The sequence below is a fragment of the Brassica napus genome, chromosome A4 (assembly GCF_020379485.1).
Source record: "Brassica napus cultivar Da-Ae chromosome A4, Da-Ae, whole genome shotgun sequence".
NCBI lineage: Eukaryota > Viridiplantae > Streptophyta > Magnoliopsida > Brassicales > Brassicaceae > Brassica > Brassica napus.
In genome coordinates this window covers 12,512,907-12,532,746 of record NC_063437.1, presented here as the reverse complement: position 1 = coordinate 12,532,746, position 19,840 = coordinate 12,512,907, and the positions used below count along the sequence as shown (strand labels likewise).

The 19,840-nt window shown below is 38.9% G+C and overlaps 5 protein-coding genes and 1 non-coding gene across 9 annotated transcripts; 3 read left to right on the top strand and 3 right to left on the bottom strand.

Moving 5' to 3' along the window:
- The first annotated feature begins 426 nt into the window (after positions 1-426).
- Positions 427-3,581, top strand: LOC106449788 (plant UBX domain-containing protein 5). 4 transcript variants are annotated; one of them, XM_048777632.1, is made up of 7 exons: positions 427-848; positions 957-1,106; positions 1,194-1,361; positions 1,518-2,433; positions 2,559-2,775; positions 2,856-2,954; positions 3,031-3,581. In XM_048777632.1, exons 4-7 carry the CDS (start codon positions 2,060-2,062, stop codon positions 3,376-3,378), a joined length of 1,038 nt encoding a protein of 345 aa, XP_048633589.1. In that variant the 5' UTR covers positions 427-848; positions 957-1,106; positions 1,194-1,361; positions 1,518-2,059; the 3' UTR covers positions 3,379-3,581. The 4 variants fall into 4 exon arrangements, with proteins under 4 accessions (XP_048633589.1, XP_048633587.1, XP_048633588.1 ...); XM_048777630.1 differs by having other exon boundaries at positions 458-848; positions 991-1,106; positions 1,522-2,433; XM_048777631.1 differs by having other exon boundaries at positions 459-848; positions 1,030-1,106; positions 1,522-2,433.
- Positions 3,582-4,252: 671 nt separating this feature from the next.
- Positions 4,253-6,232, top strand: LOC106375123 (plant UBX domain-containing protein 5-like). The gene is made up of 4 exons (XM_048777628.1): positions 4,253-4,573; positions 4,695-4,902; positions 4,982-5,080; positions 5,172-6,232. Exons 1-4 carry the CDS (start codon positions 4,278-4,280, stop codon positions 5,526-5,528), a joined length of 960 nt encoding a protein of 319 aa, XP_048633585.1. The 5' UTR covers positions 4,253-4,277; the 3' UTR covers positions 5,529-6,232.
- A 2,324-nt stretch (positions 6,233-8,556) lies between these two features.
- Positions 8,557-9,975, top strand: LOC106429395 (plant UBX domain-containing protein 6). Its single transcript, XM_048777627.1, has 4 exons — positions 8,557-8,933; positions 9,057-9,285; positions 9,392-9,490; positions 9,587-9,975. Exons 1-4 carry the CDS (start codon positions 8,629-8,631, stop codon positions 9,941-9,943), a joined length of 990 nt encoding a protein of 329 aa, XP_048633584.1. The 5' UTR covers positions 8,557-8,628; the 3' UTR covers positions 9,944-9,975.
- A 523-nt stretch (positions 9,976-10,498) lies between these two features.
- Positions 10,499-14,521, bottom strand: LOC106429376 (KH domain-containing protein HEN4-like). Its single transcript, XM_048777626.1, has 7 exons — positions 13,532-14,521; positions 11,884-12,297; positions 11,556-11,804; positions 11,329-11,469; positions 11,010-11,233; positions 10,825-10,933; positions 10,499-10,748 (listed from the first exon to the last, which is right to left on the bottom strand). Exons 1-7 carry the CDS (start codon positions 14,117-14,119, stop codon positions 10,620-10,622), a joined length of 1,854 nt encoding a protein of 617 aa, XP_048633583.1. The 5' UTR covers positions 14,120-14,521; the 3' UTR covers positions 10,499-10,619.
- A 798-nt stretch (positions 14,522-15,319) lies between these two features.
- On the bottom strand, positions 15,320-15,392 carry TRNAA-CGC. Its single transcript has one exon. It is a non-coding gene; the product is annotated as a tRNA-Ala (tRNA).
- An 820-nt stretch (positions 15,393-16,212) lies between these two features.
- LOC106446428 (protein NETWORKED 2D) lies at positions 16,213-19,601 on the bottom strand. The gene is made up of 2 exons (XM_048777625.1): positions 19,249-19,601; positions 16,213-19,144 (listed from the first exon to the last, which is right to left on the bottom strand). Exons 1-2 carry the CDS (start codon positions 19,340-19,342, stop codon positions 16,539-16,541), a joined length of 2,700 nt encoding a protein of 899 aa, XP_048633582.1. The 5' UTR covers positions 19,343-19,601; the 3' UTR covers positions 16,213-16,538.
- Between the last annotated feature and the right edge of the window lie 239 nt (positions 19,602-19,840).

The following is a 19,840-nucleotide window of genomic DNA, read 5'->3' as shown; positions in this document are numbered from 1 at the left end:
GTTTCTTCATAGTGAAAATAAAAACACAACTGAAATATATAGTATATATTATATAAAAGAATTTTAAATATAGCATTAATTTATTTAGTTTAATCAAATATAAAAAATTCGAGAGTTCAATTTTCAAGAAAACAAAATATCATAAAATTAAAGATAATTCATAGAAAACTAATGCAAAAATTAAAATTTTAGGTATGTTTTTTTCTTTTGAAAATAAATTCACAAAAACACAACAAATCAATATATAAATAGTACAATTATATCAAATTGCATTAAGTTATAAAAAATAATATAATATTATGTATAAATTAAAAAAATTATTATCAAACATCTATATTATAAAATAATATATACTATTCTATATGTATAAAAAATTTTTTATTAAACCAATGGTTTATGATTTTATGTTAAATACAAGTTAAATCAAGCATCCGCGTGAAGGCGCGGGTCAAGTTCTAGTTTAGTGTTATGGTTAGAGAAAAACTTTTTTTTAGTGCTGAAATTACATTAATATATTGTGGTTTTGACACTATAATAGTGTTATGGGTTAGAGATGTTCTATTAGGTGAGTTTTTAGGGTAATTAGAAATTAAAAAAAAAATAGGAATTAACTTAAGCAACGTTCCTAAATAAGGCACACAAGAACAGTCTCTTGTAAGACACACAAGAACCGTCTCTTGTAAGACACGCGTCATGTGGGAGGAGAATTCGAGAGAGAAAAAAATCAGTCTCAAGTTGATGCAGAAAATCTTCCGGCGATTCAGACCTGAGATAGGACCTCCGAGTTCTGGGGCAAGAGGAAGAGGAAGAGGGAGAGGGAGACGGAGAGATTCCTATTGCAGTTTCTGGTTAGTTTCATTCCTATTCCTTTTTCTTTATGCTTGGGTTTAAGTATATCACAGAAGAATCATAGTTGAAAAAAACTTTGGTTCCTTCTTTTGATCCCCATCATATAGCTGAGACAGAGTAATAGCTTTGCGAGTATTTTAGTTTGGATCTGTAGTTGGAACTCTTCCGCTTGTGCTTCAGGGTAGGTCTTACCCCCTACAGTCTTCTACATTTCTGGTTTCATCACTGACCAAGAGCAAACTCAGCTCCTCAATCATGTAATCTCCTCCTCTCCACATCTTTTGCATTTGAGACATTGTTTATTTTGTGTTCCTCTCTTACCCATTTTACTGTCATGTTTAAAGATATATGGAGCATCTGGTTCCAAGTGGAAGACATTAAAGAAAAGAAGATTACAGAACTGGGTGTTTTTGTTTTTGGTGGAAACTTTGTTTAATCCTGTTAATGGAAGGTGAAATTCATGAAGCTCATCTTGCTAAGGCTCTCTATATCATCACGATTAGTGACAAAAGGTATGTGATTTTAGTCTCTTAGTTAAAAAGAACTCTTCACTTACTGAAAACTTTCTTTCCTGTCTCTGTGGTTATGATTTTTAACTTGATTTTAGTCTCTTAGCATATGCTTTACTAAGCTGAGGGAACTCATACTGTTATATGTCCTTTTTTGAGGCAGAGCTAGAGGAACACACGCTAGCATTGACGATCTCGAGAATCAGAAGCGGTCTCACAAGAAGAAGCTTGAGCAGTTCTTGAGGAGAGAGCTGCTTGGTGGAGCAGAGAGAATGAGAAGGTATGAGCAATCATCGACGACATGAAATCTTGGTGTCATTTATCCTGCAGCTACTCGTGAGTATGCCCCCATTGGTTGAATAGTTATGTAGAGATGCAGCGATCCAAGCTATATACAATGTTCAATTTTTTTTTAAGAACCCCTAAATAATAAACTAGCATTGGAGGACAAAATCAAATTGTTTCCTAACTAAAGTTCTTAATCACATTTAATTACTAAATTAATCAATAAGAGATCCTAATGGGGTTCGTAGGTTAATTATGCTCTAAACTATTTTGCCTTTACAAATAAACCAACGTTTAATTTATAAAACGCTGCGTTTCGTTCTTTAAAAGAGATGACTACGCGCGTTTTGAAGTTCGTTTAAAACAGAAAGTTTGAGAAGAGCGAAAGAAAGATCAACAAGAAGAATATCGTTGCGATGGTTGATGATCATAACGTTCCGCCGACGATGGAGGCCATTCACCAAAAAATGATAATCTCCTTTATTACTAAGATCACATCGTCTTCGAGCGACGTCGCTAGACTCTTTCTTGAAGCTCATCAATGGGATATCGACGCTGCAGTCTCGGACTTCAACCAAGTCGTTGCCGTCGCAGCCGCCTCCGCCAGGAGAAATGTTCCAAACTCTAGAGACTCACGTACTCAGTCTTCGAATCCTCTTCGAGTAGATACTTCTGTTTCAATATCTCCACCGCCGATACGGTTGCGATCACCACGGTCTCCTTCTCGTGCACGTAATCCGTTTAGTAGGGAGGCGATTCAACGAGCTGGTAACGATTTCGATGAACAAGAGTAAGTTGGTTAATTGTCTCTTTTAATCTTTTGTGGAAGAGAGATGAATCTTTAGTTTCGTAAGCACAATGTCTCTTCGTTGTAGATCATAACAAGAGGCTTTTGAATATTTTATGTATTTTTAGGAACGATCGTTTGAACGCTGCTAAGGAATCAGGTGATGTAGAAAGAGCTCCTCTACCATCATCATCAAGAAGACTAAATTCAAGAAGCGTAAGCGAAATTCTTTCAGATAATCCTCAAGTGGTCCGGAACATTGTCACTATTTGGAGGAATGGTTTCACTCTCGATGATCATCCATTATCCACATTGGATGATCCGGATAATGCAATCTTTCTTGAGGTTTAATATATTTTTTCTTTGGTGCTTTTTCCTAGCTTTGATTCACTTGGATTTGATTAACATATATGTTTCGATTCAAGGTCGTAGAAAGCTTGGAGTCACCACGTGTACTCGATTCTCCAGAGACCAAACAGCGTTTCCTTATCAAACTCATTAGGCGTCAACAAGAAGACTTCCCTGTATATTTATATCTCTTTTTCTCATAATGCTTATGCATGTTCTCTTGCTGACATGTTGAAAGCTCTTTGGTAACAGCAGGATTCACCAAAACCATTCCAAGGAGTGGGAAGAACTCTAGCCGAGCCACCAGCTTCATCCGACTCACTCACCGCAGAACCAACACCATCAACGGATCCCACAGCGCCAACGACCTCGATCAAGGTCATATTAGCAGACGGCACGCCCATTGTCTCCCGGTTCACTACTACTCACCATACCATCAGAGACGTTCGAGACTTCATTGACGCGGCTACACCAGAGGCCTCCAGAGACTACCAATTACTCATCATGGGGACGCAGTTTCCTCCTAAACCACTGACTGACTTAGACCAAACCATCGAGCAAGCTGGCATCTCCAACTCTGTTGTCACTCAGAAGTTCTAGACCTTCCTCTTAAGCACATAAAAGATCATATTACACATGTTGATATCATCAAAACATACGCTTTTTTTGGTTTTGACTTACTTCTCTCTAGGCTAAAAGTCTTTTACATACAGATACATGGACCCATTTTGTTTTGTTTTCTAACTAAAAAGAAACAGATGTAAACTCAGCTAGTGTAATAGATACTTAATTTTTTGTTTTGGTAAAAATAGATACTTAATTACTTACGAGCTTATTTAGTTAGTTTATAGCTGAGAAGTGTGACTGGTTATAACTACACTAGGAGTAAAAACTATAGGATAGTGTAATAATAAACTAGAAAAGTGGCATCTGGCATTTTAATGGGGTTCTATCTAATATAAAGGCCACCAGTATTTATTAAAAAATATTTTATACATTGATTTATAAAAAGATACTTTTAACATAATATATATTTAAAATATTTAAAATTTTGAAAATATATGTAGTAATTAAATGTAGAATTTTTTGTTTCTTTACTTTGGTTATATTAATATCATTTTGTTTTCTATAATTTTTCAGGTTTAGTTTCTGATACTAAACAAAAAAAATTTCAAAAAAAAAAGCAAATTGAATGGGCCCTCGTTATATCAGGCCCGGTTCTGTTTGCATGCATGCATGCAATAGAAGATTATTTTTTGTAAAAAAAACATATTGAATTTGCAATAGAAGATTATTGTATCGTTTGGATTGTATATTTGTCAAATTTAAAAGGGGCCTAAACTAGTGAATTTGCGTTTAATACGTAAAACGCTGCGTTTAGCTCTTTAAAAGAGACGAATACGCGCGTTTTGAAGTTAGTTATATAACGGAAAGTTTCAGAGGTGAGAGAGTTTGAGAAGACGAAGAAGAAAAGATCAGAAGAAGAAGTAAGCTTTGCGATGGGTGATGATGATCATAAGCCTCCGCCAACGACGGAGGAGATTCGCCAGAAGATGATCAGCTCCTTTACTACTGAGATCACATCTTCCTCGGAACAAGTCGCTATCCTCATTCTTGAAGCTCATCAATGGGATATCGCCGCTGCAGTCTCCGCCTTCAGAGACGCCGTCGTCGCAGCCGCCGCCGCCGCCAGGCCAAATGTTTCTTCGCCGATACGGTTGCGATCACCACGGTCTCCTTCTCGTGCCTTCTCTCCTCGCGATGGGAACATCCTCAGCGACTCCGATGAAAAAGAGTAAGTTTCTTTTAAATCTTTCAAGAGATGAATCTTTAGTTTCGAGAGCCAATATGCGATTATGTTGAATCAATTGTGACCATCGTGCTTTTAGATGATAACAAAAGGTTTTGTAATTTAGGAACGAAGATCCTATGGAATCAGATGATGTAGAAAGAGATGTATCATCATTACCAAGAAGACTAAGGTTCAGAAGCTTAAGCGAAATTCTTTCGGTTATTCCTCAAGAGATCCCACGTACTGTCACTCTTTATAGGAATGGTTACACTTTCGATGATGATAATATATTATGGCCATTGGATGATCCCGACTGTGCAGAGTTTCTTGAGGTTTTACTATCCTTCTTCTTTTTTTCTGGAGTTTAGCTTGGATTTTGATTATTAACATATGTTTCCATGTCGATTCAAGATCGTAGAAAGCTTGGAGTCACCACGTGCACTCGATTCTCCAGGTGGCAAACGGCGTGTCCTTATCACACTCATTAGGCGTCAACAAGAAGACTTCCATGTATATATATCTCTCTTTCTCTCATAATGCTTATGCATGTTCTCTTACTGAAATGTTGAAAGCTCTTTGGTTCTTTTATCTCTAACAACAGGAGCCACCAAAACCATTCCAAGGTGTGGGAAGAACTCTAGCCGAGCCAGACTCTGTCCCACCAGCTTCATCCGACTCACTGACCACAGAACCAACACCATCAATCGATCCCACAGCGCCAACGACCTCAATCAAGGTCATATTAGCAGACGGCACACCCATTATCTCCCGGTTCACCACTACTCACCATACCATCAGAGACGTTCGAGACTTCATTGACGCGGCTACACCAGGTGCCTCCAGAGACTACCAACTACTCATCATGGGGTCGTCTCCTCCTACACCACTGACGACTGACTTAGACCAAACCATCGAGCAAGCTGGCATCTCCAACGCTGTTCTCACTCAGAAGTTCTAGACCTTCCTCTTAAGCACATAAAAGATCATATTACACATGTTGATATCATCAAAACACACGCTTTTTTTGGTTTTGACTTACTTCTCTCTAGGCTAAAATTCTTTTTGCGGCTGTTTTTGGCTTGGGTTAATAGGTGATGTAACTTGATATATCTCAAAAAGATTGATCAAATAATAGAGAGAATGAATAAATATAAGTTTTTTTGGAAACAAATTCTGAAGCAACATATTTCATTTTACAAAAAAACTAGGTAGTAATCCGCTAGGTTGAATTAGTTCAAGTATCATATTTGCATAATATAAGTTATGGTTCAAAGCGTGATTGTGGTTTATTTAATGTGTTGCTAAAAAAAAAAGTTTATTTAATGTATAAAGTATAACATTATGATTATAGTGAAGAATTGAAAAGGTATAAACAATGTTATAGAAAGTCTTGATACAATATTGGAGTGTTTAAAAGATATACTATTAAGCTCACTATTCAGGTTAAAAAGCTATAAACTATAAAATTGACATTTGGATCTGGATTTCTTATGAGCTGCCTTAAATATGTTAATTAAGAATTTCTTGCTATTCTCTCTTTCTTCATTTCTAAATTTTTTCTTTAATTTTAATTATAAGATACCCATTCAAATTTTTCTTTAGGAGCTGCTCTTATACTACGACATGTCAGCGTAGAGAATTAGCATTTTCTTTGAGTAGTTAAATGATGACACACAAGCATGCTCTTATGAGCTGCTTTAAATTTGTTAATTAAGAACGTTTTTCTATTCTCTCTATTCATTTCTATTTAATTTTAATTATAAGATACCCAAGTTTTACTTTTGGAGCTGCTGTTATATTACGAAATGTCAGCATAGAGAACTAGCATTTTCTTTGAGTAGTTTTTTTGTGTGCTAAGAATGTAAATATCATTAACTTGTAATGAAGGTTTGATTACAATGTACTTGTAATCTCGTTTGCTCGAAAGCTAGATTGAATCCTACGGGTCGCAAAAAAGTTTTAAAAAACCCATACAACCAAAGGGAAGTTCTAATCATGTTCACAAGTGAACAAACATAAAACTAAGGTACTGCTACAAGCAACAACTTTTTCCTTGCCTACGCTCTTCGAAATACCCAGACTAGGCCAAAGGAGTGACGAGGAGCAGGTTAATAGGAGTCGGATTGCCGAAGACTAACCCAAAGGTACTCTCAAGCTGCGACACGGAAGGCACAGCAAAACCAGACTGGTGCAAGCTGAGGAAGACTTCGTTCAAGCCAACACCAAGAAACCACTCGGAAGATTCAAAATTGGACAGACGACGACGTCAAACCTTGCAATGAAGCGCATGAGAACCGAGGTCAAGCACAGGCGGAATAATGCTTGCCAATCCGGCCACGCAAACCCGTAAGATAAGCAAAGACATCGAGCTACACAAAGGAACATCCCGATAATGCGAAGGATTGAGAACATGAGGAGCCAGCGACCACCCCTCAACAACAGGTGAAACCCAGCAACAACAAGTCTCTAACATCGTGACTAGCAGGGAACACATCAGGAGAACCCTAAGCATTCAACCAACACAGACACAACATGGAGAGAGCAAACTGCAACATAAGGTTTACCATGGCAGCTGAAGCTCGAGGCAAGAAGAAGGAGCTCTCAACAAAGTACCTCTTCTCCGCCGCTCTCAGAAATCGAATTACTGAGGAGAGGCCCTACAGAACCCTGAAATCTACATGACCCTTGAGCCATCGGGAGGCAAGACAGAGGTGAGAGGGAGGCACGCTCCCAAGCTAACCACCCATCTTGGAGTAGAGATATGACCTAGATCTAACACCGACAGCTGCAAGAGACAGAGAAAATAAGGCCACCGAGATTCACAACCTGTCACACCCTCGTCTGTGCTCCAGGGAAGAGAGGCATGCACCCACAACTTTCGATTAGGTCTTATGCGGAAGAGATCCAGAGAACCAAGACAAAGAGGGGCGACGACTATTGCTAGGGTCGATGTATGAGGCTAAGACGAACATAAAACCGGAGGAGGAAGGGAACCGACAGCGAGAAGAGCCGTCAGCCCCCTTGAACGCGAGATTGAGAACGGCGGTGCTAGGATTTTGCGGCGGAGTGGGGAGAGTCAAGAGAGAGAAAAACTTCTCTCTCCTCTCTCTTGTTTTTCTATTCTTTGAGTAGTTAAATGATGACACACAAGCATGCATTCATTTAGAGAATTGTAATGATGGTATATCGCAATGACAAATTTATGAATAAACCTATGACGCATGAGATTTTGTTAAAAATGCTCATCTTTTAATATATAAGGGATATAAAACTTAAGAGAAGGAAAACGTAAAAAGAAAATTAAAAAAAAGGTAAAAAGAAAGATACATTGACCCACTTTGTTTTGTCTTCTGACTTAAAAGAAACAGATATTAAATTTTGTTCGTGTAATTGATATTTAATTACAAGTTTTTTTTGTCATCAACACTTAATTACAAACTTATTTAGTTAGTTTATAGTAGGCTAGGAAGTGAGATTGGTTAAAAAAACTACACTAGTAGCAATAACTATTCTATAGTGTAATAAAAACTAGAAAGGTGACATCTAGTGTAGTATTTTCTAGAATGAAACATTTTAGTGGGGCTCAATCTAATATAAAGGCCACCAGTATTTATAAAAATATTATATAAATTGATTTATAAAAATACATTTTTAAAATAATATATATATATATATATATATATTAAAAAAAAATTGAAAATTTTCAAATATAGGTGTACTAATTAAATGTAAAAATTTTTGTTTATTTATTTTGATTATATTTGTATCATTTTGTTTTGCATAATTTTCAGGTTTAGTTCTGATACTATACAAATATTTTTTTCGAAAAAAATAAAATGAATTGGGCCCTAGTTAATCAGGCCCGGCTCTGTTTGCATGCATGCAATAAACTACTTGATTTTTCCTTGTCAAGAAACCAACGTTTAATATATTAAACGCTGCGTTTAGTTCTTTAAAAGAGACGACGAATACGCGCGTTTTGAAGTTGGTTTATAAACGGAAAGTTTCAGAGGTGAGAGAGTTTGAGAAGACGAAGAAGGAAACAAAGAAAGCTTGCGATGGGTGATGGTGATCATAAACCTCCGCCCACGACGGATGATATTCGCCAGAAAATGATCAGCTCCTTTACTGCTGAGATCACATCTTCTTCGAGAGAAGCCGCTATACTCATTCTTGAAGCTCATCAATGGGATATCGCCGCTGCAGTCTCCGCCTTCAGAGACGCCGTCGTCGCAGCAGCCGACGCCGCCTCCACCGCCAGGGAAAATGCTCATTCTACGATACGGTTCCGATCACCACGGTCTCCTTCTCGTGCCTTCTCTCCTAGCGATGGGAACATCCTCAGCGACTCCGATGAAAAAGAGTACGTTTCTTTTTATTCTTTCAAGAGATGAATCTTTAGTTTCGAAAGCCAATATGCGATTATATATGTTGAATCTTGTGACCATCTTGCTTTTAGATCATAACAAAAGGTTTTGTATTTTAGGAACGACGATGCTATGGAGTCAGATGATGTAGACAGAGATCTACCATCATCATCATCATCATCATTAGCATCATTACCAAGAAGACTAAAGTTCAGAAGCTTAAGCGAAATTCTTTCAGTTACTCCACAAGTGATCCCGCGCACTGTCACTATCTGGAGGAATGGTGTCACTGTCGATGATAATCCATTAATCACATTGGATGATCCGAAAGATGCAGAGTTTCTCAGGGTTAATTATCTCTTCTTTTTTTGTTCAGTTCAAGTTTTGTGTTTTTTTTTTTCTCGAGTTTAGCTTGGATTGATTACTAACTTATGTTTTTCCATGTCGATTCAAGGTCATAGAAAGCTTGGACTCACCACGTGTACTCGATTCGCCAGATGGCAAACGGCGTGCCGTTATCACACTCATTAGGCGTCAACAAGAAGACTTCCCTGTATATATATATATCTCTTTTTCTCTTAATGCTTATGCATATTCTCTTGCTGAAATGTTGAAAGCTCTTTGGTTCTTATATATCTCCTAACAACAGGATTCATCAAATCCATTCCAAGGAGTGGGAAGAACTCTAGCCGAGCCAGACTCTGTCCCACCAGCTTCATCCGACTTACTCACCGCAGAAGCAACATCATCAATGGATCCCACAGCGCCAACGACCTCGATCAAGGTCATATTAGCAGACGGCACACCCATTGTCTCCCGGTTCACTACTACTCACCATACCATCAGAGACGTTCGAGACTTCATTGACGCGGCTACACCAGGTGCCTCCAGAGACTACCAACTACTCATCATGGGATCGTCTCCTCCTACACCACTGACGACTGACTTAGACCAAACCATCGAGCAAGCTGGCATCTCCAATGCTGTTCTCACTCAGAAGTTCTAGACCTTCCTCTTATGCACATAAAAGATCAATTCGTTAGGTTACTACACATGTTGATATCATCAAAAAAACACTTTTCTGTTGTTTTGACTTGCTTCTCTTCAGGCTAAAAGTCTTTTCAGGTGGTTAACCTTAAATAAAAGTGTTTGCAAGTATTACAACTTTTTTAGCAAGTTTTATGGTATTTTTTTTGTAGCTTCCCATTGACAATTCTTAACAAAAGAAATAGGGTACACTCTGCGAGATATGGGGTAAAAAAAAACACAAATGGAACAAATTGTTAATCCTTTTCTTGCAAGTGACCTAACTCCTAATAAAAATTTAGAGTGATCATTTTCTAACTCATCTATGCTCTTCAAGATAAATGCGCATGATCACGAGAGAGCACATCAATAACTGCAAAATTCTGGAGCCATATCTTAATAATTGATGATTAATGGTTCCCATTTTTTTATATAAGATTTTTTCAGACTAAAATTTTTATATATTTAAAATAATAGAATGCAAATGAGATCCCAAGAAAAAAAGAAACAGCACTGATTGTGATAACTGCTAGTCTCCAGAAAAGGTTGGAGTATTGGGATATAGACTAAGTTTTACCAGGAAATTAAAAAAAAAAAAACAACGCATCTCAAGTACAAAAGCAGAGCTGTAAAACGCAACAGTGGCTGAAGAATGATCACTGATCAGAAAGGATTGAAATGAACAAAGACATGGCTGTCTGGGTTTGCTCAGGATTCCCAGTGAGTAAGACCGTCGCTTCAACTCCTATAAGAGAATCCTTGACATCCACTCTGGCTCCTGAAATCTGTTGGTTTGCAACAAGTTAACAAACTGATTTTCGTCTAGCATGTAAAAATGATTCAAGTGCAAAAGAAACACACCTGTTGTAGATTGTCTAAACCGGCACCATCTCTTCCATAGAGTGCAGCAAGAGCATCTTTCTCAACAGCTAGCTCCAAGGTAACGTTTCTCAAAGATACACCTTTACTTCTGCTTCCAACAAAAAGAAAATTACACCAGGAGATTGTTAACAAAATAGATTACATTGTTGCTAGCAAGAACATACCGTGGTGGTAAAGAAGACAAGTATCCATTGCTAGAAAGTTGAAGCTGTTTCATTCCCTGTGTCAACCCATTCTCCAATAAGCTTGTTGGATGTGTAAAACCGTTGACTTCATTCGCCTCGGTATGAGTACAATCGATGGACTTCATTACTTCTGTACTGATTCTGAGCATATTCAAGTCTTGTTCACCATCTAATACCGAGAGAGAATCGTCTCTCCCTGCGTTCTGCGGTTTTGTTGAACCATTATGAAATGGTTCTCAAATGGAAGCAAGCAACAGTCCATTAAAAGTCTAGCTTATGAGCAAGAGAACACACTTACTTGTTGTGATGGTTGCAGATTATATGGATTACTAACTCTAGCTCTCACTTCTTCTACGGCCTTCTTTGGTATTAGGTTCTCACGTAACTTTGAAGAAACCTGACACAAGGCCTTTTCTACATACCTATACTCTCCCATAATCTAAAAAAAAATATAAAGACACAAATAGTTATCTTTATAGGTAATAAAGAAATCATACTGATTACAAGAAAACACAAGTTGCTTACCTCTATAACCAGTTCATTTTCTGAAAGACAGTCTAGAATCTGGCTACCTACTGGAATGTGTATATCAACACCAGTTACCATGACTGCTTCTCTTTTTCCAACAAAGTCATTAGCAAACTGTGACGGTACCAGTAGCTTAGCTTTCACTAAAGCACCCGGGAACAGACTTTTCCCAACATCAATCTCAACAGATCTTGCAAAGACAAGACCCAGAGCCTTTTGTGCAGGAGAGTTCCCTGACTCAAGGCTCTAGGAAAAAAAAAAAAAGACAAAGCGAGTTAGATTGTGATTAAATCAAAAGTAACAGCAATGAGGAGAATAAAAGTACCTCACGTGCAGTAATGGTAACAACACGTTCACCGGATGCTTTTAATGGAGCTCCAATGGAAATAGAAGCACCTGCTTCAATCTGCATAGCTCTGATGATAGTTCCTTGTCTCCCAATTATGCCTCCAGCTGCAACACTTGTGCAGATTAATTTGAGCACAACCTTCCGGTATGTATCTATTGAATCTTGAAAACGGTTTCTTGATGGTGTATGAGTATTGGACGCAGCAGTTACAGAAGCATTGGGCAATGAAGAGCGCAGACTTGGTAAAAACTCAGAGTGAGGATCGTCAGTAGATGAGTCATAGGCCTTGCTGCAAAGTGGCGGTGGATAGCCATTGAGAGGTGGACTATTCTGAAGAAAATTTGATACCATAACCAGTGCCTTCTTCACAGCCAAGACATCGCCAGTAATCTATGTACAGAAAATAAAAGAGACATTCACTTATCAAATCCAAAAATGCAACACAAAAGTTAGTAACTTTTCATAAAGGATACCATAAGCACTTAGATATGTGTAGGCATGAGTATTTATTCTTGTCAAACCTTTAAAAATACATAATCTAAAGTTTCAAAACCTAAATAAGTACTTTAATTCTGAACCGACCATTACAAATACATAATATAAACTTTTCTTAACGGAACTCAAAATGAGTTTGGATCCAAAATAGACCTTGAAAATAGCTAACCTAAAAATATTATTAACCGATCCAAAATGAGTTTAAATCTACAATGAATCTTTATAAACAGCTATAAAATTTACTCAAAATCCTAACTATCAACATGTATAAAACCTAAATGAAACTTAAAAGAGACCTAAAAGATTGAATCGAAAAAGTTCGACCTGAACCCGAACGCAGTACAAAAATGAATGTAGTGTTTGCTGGAATAATTATATAAAAAGGTTATTGATCTATAATCTCTTGATAACACCATGTCACATGTTATACTTATAATATATTACTAGATTTTGACCCGCGCTTTCAAAGCGCGGGTTTATTTTTGTTTTTTTTTTCAATTGACAAATATTTAGTAAATGTCACATTTTCATATATTTGTGTTTTATTTTATAAAAGATTTAAAAATTTTATCTTTATTTATCGTATTTCATTTTAAATGACTATTTATGTTAAAAAAAATTAAACTTTATTTTTTTAATGAATTAAGTTGGTATAACTCTGATAAATTAATTTTATTATGGGGTTAATATTTTAATTAAAAAATTATATACTTTTAATAAAGATTTATACTTTTCAATAAAAAAATTCAATTATTTTTATGAATGCTTAAATTATATTAAGAAAAGAAAAAAAATAATAATTAAGAATAGTTGAAAAAAAATTATTTGAACTTGGACTCAATGGTCCAAAGGAAAAAAAAATGAGAATTGAATCTGATTTTTTAATAGGCCCAAATCGCCCAAGAGAGATTTGATTTGGGCTGGATCCAAAAATAATGATCCAATATAGATTTGTTATTAATATTACTTAATTGTCCTTAATGAAACATGCAATGTTAGTGAAAAAAACATGCCCCTAAGGTAATTATGACAATAGGATCCTGCTTTAATAGTATAGATGCATGCGAGACATCAAGACTTTTGACTTTATGTTTTGACTTCAAAAGTGATCAAAGGAGACAGAACATACCTGAATCAGTTCATCACTGTTCGTACCACAACTCGGAGGAGGCAAAACCCTAATCATCGCGCCGGAGTTTCTCCGCATCCACTCCACGCTCTTCCCTCCCAACCCCAAAACAGCACCAATCTGACTCCGATCAGCGAGAATCCCACAGTAAGCTTCTTTATCATCCCCCACCACGACTCCGCCGCTATCCTTCGCCGCCAGAACCGCCCACGACCTCTCCAAAACCCTGATCAACGCCATCTGAGCAGCGGAGACCTCGCAAGTCACCCAACCCTCGTGTTCACCGCCGGCGAAGCCTCCGACTCTGTCAGTCAACAGAAAGCTTTTGTTAACGGCGGTTGATCCGACGATGAATACCACCCAGTGGTCGGAACCGTTCACCGGAGACTCGCAGTGGATTTTGGTACCGGTCTCGCGACGGAGCGTGGAGACTACGTAGCCGTTTGATCCGATTATGCCGCCTATAACCGACGCGTGGCAGACGACTCGTAACGCCACCTCGTCAGGTAACACGTGGATCGTCGCCCGTCGCTGCTGTCGTTGATTCTGATTCGACACGGTGGTTGTTGCTCCACTGAGGTTATTCATGGTGGCGAGGACTAGTTGCTCTCTCTTCAGTAGTGTGTTTCTTTCTTCTTCCCTCGCAAGTCACGGTGAAGAAGCGGGAACGGCAAAACGCTAAAAGACTAGTTTCGTTTATGGGAAACGCGTAAATCTCTCACATCACCACCATTTTCGCTTATTGATTTTTTTCTTTTACGAAAGGAAATTAGCGATTCGTTTCAAACGCAGCATTGTGAACATTAAAAGACAGCGGCGTTTAAGGGAAATATTCATTTTATTTATTCAACTGTATTTATAGTAATAATAAATTTACTAATTGACTTGGGAAAGAAACGATTTGAAGTATATATCAATTTATGGTATTCATGTAATAAATTTTCTGATTCCGTTCCGCCTAGTGTTCTTCTAGTAGAACACGGTCGAGTTTGACTTCCATTGTTTTCTTGTGGAGCTTGACTTCCATTGTTCGTCTTTGTTGTACACTAAAACTCACTAAAACTCTCTTTTTGTTAGCTTTAATTTCAAAATCTTTATTCAAATAAAACTAGGAAAATCAATATATCACTAATAATGATAACATCAACATTATTCATTGATCGTCATAGCAACCATTTGATCAGTTTTAGTCAATCAATTGACCCACCCGTTGCATGAAAACTCATGCGGTTGATGGGAAATATAGTTCTTTTTTTTTCTTTTTTAATTACCGATAAATTATGGGCCGAAGTCCCTCGTGCTTAAAACTACAACGTCTCAGTAGTAGCTAAGAATATGATTAACCCGGTCTCTTAGACGGGGTTCTTAATCTGTGATTTTTTTTTTTCTTTTTTACTTTTCGGCTAAGAGATTCTTAGCTTTTCTTAATTAAAAACTAAGAAAAGCTAAAAACTATTTCTTATCCGAAACTAAAAATTCCAATTAAAAGACTGGAATTAATCAAGCCCGTCACTGCAACATACGTATCCACTGAAAACCTGTCAATCAAAAACGAGTTCCGATTTAAAATACGATACTCTTCGAATTTTTTGAATCTTTTCTTCCTCTGTGTTACACTAAATTCCATTGTTACAGAAATCGATTACTGAAACCAGTAGCAAACGAGTGAAGCCCAAGAAAAGAAAATCTTAGTGAGATTGGAAAGTGAGTTTAATGGGCGTATAAGCAATATAGGCCCATAAAGTGGCTTTTGAATGAGCCAGAACCAAAAGCATAGCAGAAAAATGATGGAGGTGCGGGGAATCGAACCCCGTGCCTCTCGCATGCGAAGCGAGCGCTCTACCATATGAGCTACACCCCCAATTGATATATTTAACAATGGCTAGCTTTAAAAACGAACTCAAGAATCTCTGGTTTTGAAAAGAGGCTCAAGCTTCGGTCTCGTCATCGTTGACGTTGTTAATGGCTTCTGAACCGTTGGCTCAGGCAACATGGTTACAACCTTGTTACAAAATGTTTGTGATATTGCTTGACTCACACGTTTACAGTCGAAAGTGTTTGCCTTTTTTGATTCGGCAGAGGCTCCAACAAAGCTTAACGAACAGATATCGAAGATGATGGTAGAGAGGAATCTCGAAGGCTTGCTAGAGAGCTCCTGCGATCCTAAATGACCTTTCTCTCCATGTTGGAAAAGACTCAAAGGCGTTCAGACTCATTCTCAGGTATTAGACTTTCTCTTGTGTAAACTTTTAATCATTTTGTTTATTTCATCTGGTGACTTGGACTTTTGAATTGGCTCATCTTTTTTGTTTTACTCTTGTGTTTTTCTATATATAATATATCAGGAGTTGATGAACCATGTAGGATACATGACTAAAGGAAGATGAGCTAAGGTAGTCTCAGAGATCTCTTTCGTTCCTTGATAGACTAAATAGAGTTCGCTTCTTCTTCTTTTTGTAACTTTTTCATAAAGCTTGTTTGTTGATGATCAACTTTAATGTATACTGTTTAGGAATGAAAAAATAATTTGACTTCTCATCTTGTCTAAATGAAATGTTCTGTCTGATTCTACACTGAGCTTTGCGAGACATTGTCTCTTAAAGTCTCAGAGTCTTAAGAATAGTCTCTCATAAGATGGTTGCATAACTATTCTCTGTATAATACCATCATAAAAACACAAATGAACAAACAAAATCACAAACTCTGTTACTTGTAAATGGTTCTGAACATACAAACTTTTAAATAAGAAAATGATTAAAAAAAAAACTGGGAGACAATCCTCTTGCTTCACCAGTTACAACCGGTGAGTTATCAATCTACCAATATACTCAGAGAGAATAGCCAACACACAAAACTATTGTTTCAATCTCACAATCCAAAAAAAAAAAAGATAAAAAGGTTCAGTCTCCCCAGGGAAAAGAAAAAGAATCAAATCCTCCATGAATCTGAATAAGTTACAGTATAAAAAAATCAATAAACTCTCTGGATGGTATTGTATTTATATTACCTATGTTGGCGTAGAAGCCTTCATCTTCCTGTATAGGGAAGGATGCATGCACGAGAATATAGACGGCTTCGTTTTCTTCTGTTTGGACCCAAATATAAACGACCTCAACGGCACTCTGGACCGACTATCCGAGTGCTGGAGGTCAAGCTCCGACCTGTTCTTGGACCCCGAAAGCGCAAACTCCTCCGTCAGCATCCCCAGCGTCTTGTCAATCTCCAGCTGAAGCGTGGTGATATGATCCAACCCGGCCTGCAACTCGTCCGCCACTTTGTTATTCTCCTGCTTCATGTTCAACACCTCGCCCTGGAACTTAGCAGCCTGGTAGCTAGTGAACTTGAAATCATCGTCCTCGGCGCTCGACTTCAAAGCCTTTGTTATCTCTTCCTGAATATTGCAGAGAGACTCGAACCTCGACTTGAGTTCCTCTTTGAGGGCGGCGCCTTTCTCGAGCCAGAGGCCGAGGTCAGTGTTGATCTCCCTCAGGTGTCGAAAAAGCGGCCTGACGTCCGACCGGAGCGCGTACTTAGCCGTCCCGCTCCCGTCCTGCTTCTTCCTCTGCTCCAGCTTCGATATCTCGCCTTGGAGGTCTTCGATGGAGGTGTCGTACCCTTGTATCTGCCCGAACGCAGTGCTGAACCTCAGCCAGAAGTCGAGGTTCTCCTCTAGTAGCTCATCGATGTTCAGGCGGAACTGCTCCTCCACCAGGGACATGCTCTCGTTCTCCGCGGCCATGAACCCGAGGGAGTAGTCGTCGTTCGACATCTGGCTTTCCAGCAGATCGTTGCTGTCTGCTAAACCTTTCTGCAGGAGTGTCATCTTCTCTCTGAGGTGCTTGATCTCGTCGTCTTTCGTGGCGTTTTTTGTTTTCGTCTCGTCGAGGTCTTTCTTCATGTCCTTGTAGTTTCTTAGGATGGTTGTGTACTCTGTGAGCAGATGCTTCTCTCTGTTCTCCATTCCCTTCATGAACATCTCTTTCCAGTCCGGTTCACTATTGAGAGTGGTATCAGATTCTTTAGAAGATGTCTGCTTCTCTAAAACATTATCTTTCTTGTCTGATTCAGACTGTTTCTCTAAAACATTATCAAGAAGAACTGAGTCTGTCTTGTCTGATTCAGACTGCTTCTCTAGAACATTATCAAGAAGAACAGACTCTGTCTTCTCAGATTGCATCTCTGGTTCAGAATCAATCTTTTCAGTAGATTCCAAAACAACTTCTGAACTTTTACTTGGGATGATGATATCTACAGAGCTTTCACTCTTCTTCTCAGCTTCTTCTTCTTTCGTCTCCTCAGCCATTTTCACTGCCAAGTTCTCAGACTTAACTTCATCCAACTTCCCAGTAGAGAGGTTATCGAGATTACTACACGCTTTATCGAAATCTGTACTCAGAGAACTACTCTTAACCATAACGTTCCTGTCCAAATCCTGCAACGCTTTGAGTCTCTCCTCCATTTCCTTAAGCTTCTTCCTCAGATCACTCTTGTCATCTGCTAATACAGCCTTGTCCGTTTCAAGAGTACTGATCTGCGTCTGAAGACCGTTAGTCTCGTTTCTCAACCTCTGTATCAAAGCAGTCTGCGAGGAAACAGCACTCTCCAAGCTAATCACTTTGTTCACAAGCTCATCAACTCTCTCAGCCATCTCTGTAGCGTCCACCGAAGAGTTCACACCGGACTCGAAATGCTCTCTGATCTTCTCCTTAACAGACTCCAGCTCTTCCTTCTTCCTAGACATCTCTCTCATCTCATGTTCCAAAGCACTACTTCTAACTTCATCATAATCCTCCGCAAAGACAACACTGTCCTCACCTAGAAGCTGACTCGACATAGACCTCAGCTTCTCCTTAGACTCCACAATCTTCAAATGCTCCTCCCTCGCTTCCTCGTAAGACTTCTCCTGCTTCTCCTGCAGCTCCACCAGCTTCTCCTGACACGACTTGATCGCAGTCTCGGTCATCAACCTCCTCGCTTCATCGTCCTCGATCGCAACGCTCTCACCAAACTCATCCTGCAGCCCGCAGATCCTCTCCTGCTTCTCCTTAATGCTCTTCTCAAACTCCCAGTACTTCGACAAACCCTTCTCGTAGGAGCTTTTCACAAACTCCTTCTCCGTCTGCAGCGTCAGAATCTCCTTCTGCAGCTTATCAATCTCCCCCATGGCCTCGGACTTGCTCAACCCCGAGCTTTTAACAGCCACGTTGGTCACACCGCCCGTGTACTTCATGGACTTCCGAGGCTGAAGCTTCTTGGTCGCCACTCTCACCGCGCTCTTCAGGTCTTTAACGGGCATCTTAGGGACGTTAGGGGCGGTCGGACCAGGGAGGTTCGGTCTTTTGGGGAATTTGGAAGAGGGGCCGTCGTCGTCGTCGTCCATCGCGAAGTTGGGGACTTGGTCGGGGAATGCGGAAGCGATGGTGGTGTTGGCGTTTTGAAGCTCGGTGGAGATCTTGTCGTAACGCTCGGCTAAGGCTCTGTAAGCTCTGAACGTTTCTTCCACGAAGGTTATGAGTTCGGGTCTCTTCTTGTAGTACATCTCCGCACGCTTGGCGAATGAGTCTCCATCTTCTTGTAAGAGGTTGAGCACGTATTGCACCTTCTCTTCGATATCTGTTTTCAATAAACATCAGAAGGATCTCAACTTTATATGATAGATAACCAAAACAATCGAAACGGATACAATATGGACATGTACGGAGAAAGGGAGGGGAGACCTTGAAGGTTTTGTTCGAGCCATTTGGATTGTTTGGTACGGATATGACTAGCCCACCACCATGAATACGCATTACTCGCAGCTCTCTGCAGCATCTTCTTCTTCTTCTACCAGAACAGAAACAGAGGAAAAGTTTATGACATATGTATGTGTGTGTTTGTGATCGATCCTTTTTCTTTCTCTCTCTAGATCTCGATTGGGGTGAAAAGTAAGAGAGAATTTTTCGGTGAAGCTTTTAAGACCAAAGTTAGAGGGACTTTTGTATTAATCTCTCCTTTCCTTTGAGGTGTTTGATTAGATCATGGGTGGGAGCAAACGTCGGTCTTTTTTTTTTTTTTTTTCTCTCTCTCTCTCTGCCTAATATTTTGGTTAAATATTTTAATTTTCTTTTTAGGACTAATTATTTATTACAGAATAAGTAATGGATATTTGGGAATATTGACTTCTATGGATGTTTTTATTAGCCAATGTTGTAGTGCCAGCGTCGTGGTCGGAAGCATTCTCCTCCCGATTATTCTTCTGTACCAAACGTTACAACAGCTAACGAGAAGATATTTAAATAATGGAAGAAAAAAAGGAATGTGAAATGGTCG

What these genes read in the sequence shown, in the direction of transcription:
- LOC106446428 (XM_048777625.1), bottom strand. Translation starts at nt 19,342, where the DNA reads ATGCTGCAGAGAGCTGCGAGTAATGCGTATTCATGGTGGTGGGCTAGT. An exon ending in GCTCGAACAAAACCTTCAAG is followed by an intron (nt 19,145 to 19,248) that starts GTCTCCCCTCCC and finishes TATTGAAAACAG; the next exon opens with ATATCGAAGAGAAGGTGCAA.
- LOC106429395 (XM_048777627.1), top strand. Translation starts at nt 8,629, where the DNA reads ATGGGTGATGGTGATCATAAACCTCCGCCCACGACGGATGATATTCGC. An exon ending in AGCGACTCCGATGAAAAAGA is followed by an intron (nt 8,934 to 9,056) that starts GTACGTTTCTTT and finishes TTTGTATTTTAG; the next exon opens with GAACGACGATGCTATGGAGT. An exon ending in GTCAACAAGAAGACTTCCCT is followed by an intron (nt 9,491 to 9,586) that starts GTATATATATAT and finishes TCCTAACAACAG; the next exon opens with GATTCATCAAATCCATTCCA.
- LOC106449788 (XM_048777632.1), top strand. Translation starts at nt 2,060, where the DNA reads ATGGTTGATGATCATAACGTTCCGCCGACGATGGAGGCCATTCACCAA. An exon ending in AACGATTTCGATGAACAAGA is followed by an intron (nt 2,434 to 2,558) that starts GTAAGTTGGTTA and finishes ATGTATTTTTAG; the next exon opens with GAACGATCGTTTGAACGCTG. An exon ending in ATAATGCAATCTTTCTTGAG is followed by an intron (nt 2,776 to 2,855) that starts GTTTAATATATT and finishes TTTCGATTCAAG; the next exon opens with GTCGTAGAAAGCTTGGAGTC.
- LOC106429376 (XM_048777626.1), bottom strand. Translation starts at nt 14,119, where the DNA reads ATGAATAACCTCAGTGGAGCAACAACCACCGTGTCGAATCAGAATCAA. An exon ending in TTACCATTACTGCACGTGAG is followed by an intron (nt 11,805 to 11,883) that starts GTACTTTTATTC and finishes TTTTTTTCCTAG; the next exon opens with AGCCTTGAGTCAGGGAACTC. An exon ending in GTTTAGACAATCTACAACAG is followed by an intron (nt 10,749 to 10,824) that starts GTGTGTTTCTTT and finishes GCAAACCAACAG; the next exon opens with ATTTCAGGAGCCAGAGTGGA.
- LOC106375123 (XM_048777628.1), top strand. Translation starts at nt 4,278, where the DNA reads ATGGGTGATGATGATCATAAGCCTCCGCCAACGACGGAGGAGATTCGC. An exon ending in ACTGTGCAGAGTTTCTTGAG is followed by an intron (nt 4,903 to 4,981) that starts GTTTTACTATCC and finishes TGTCGATTCAAG; the next exon opens with ATCGTAGAAAGCTTGGAGTC. An exon ending in GTCAACAAGAAGACTTCCAT is followed by an intron (nt 5,081 to 5,171) that starts GTATATATATCT and finishes CTCTAACAACAG; the next exon opens with GAGCCACCAAAACCATTCCA.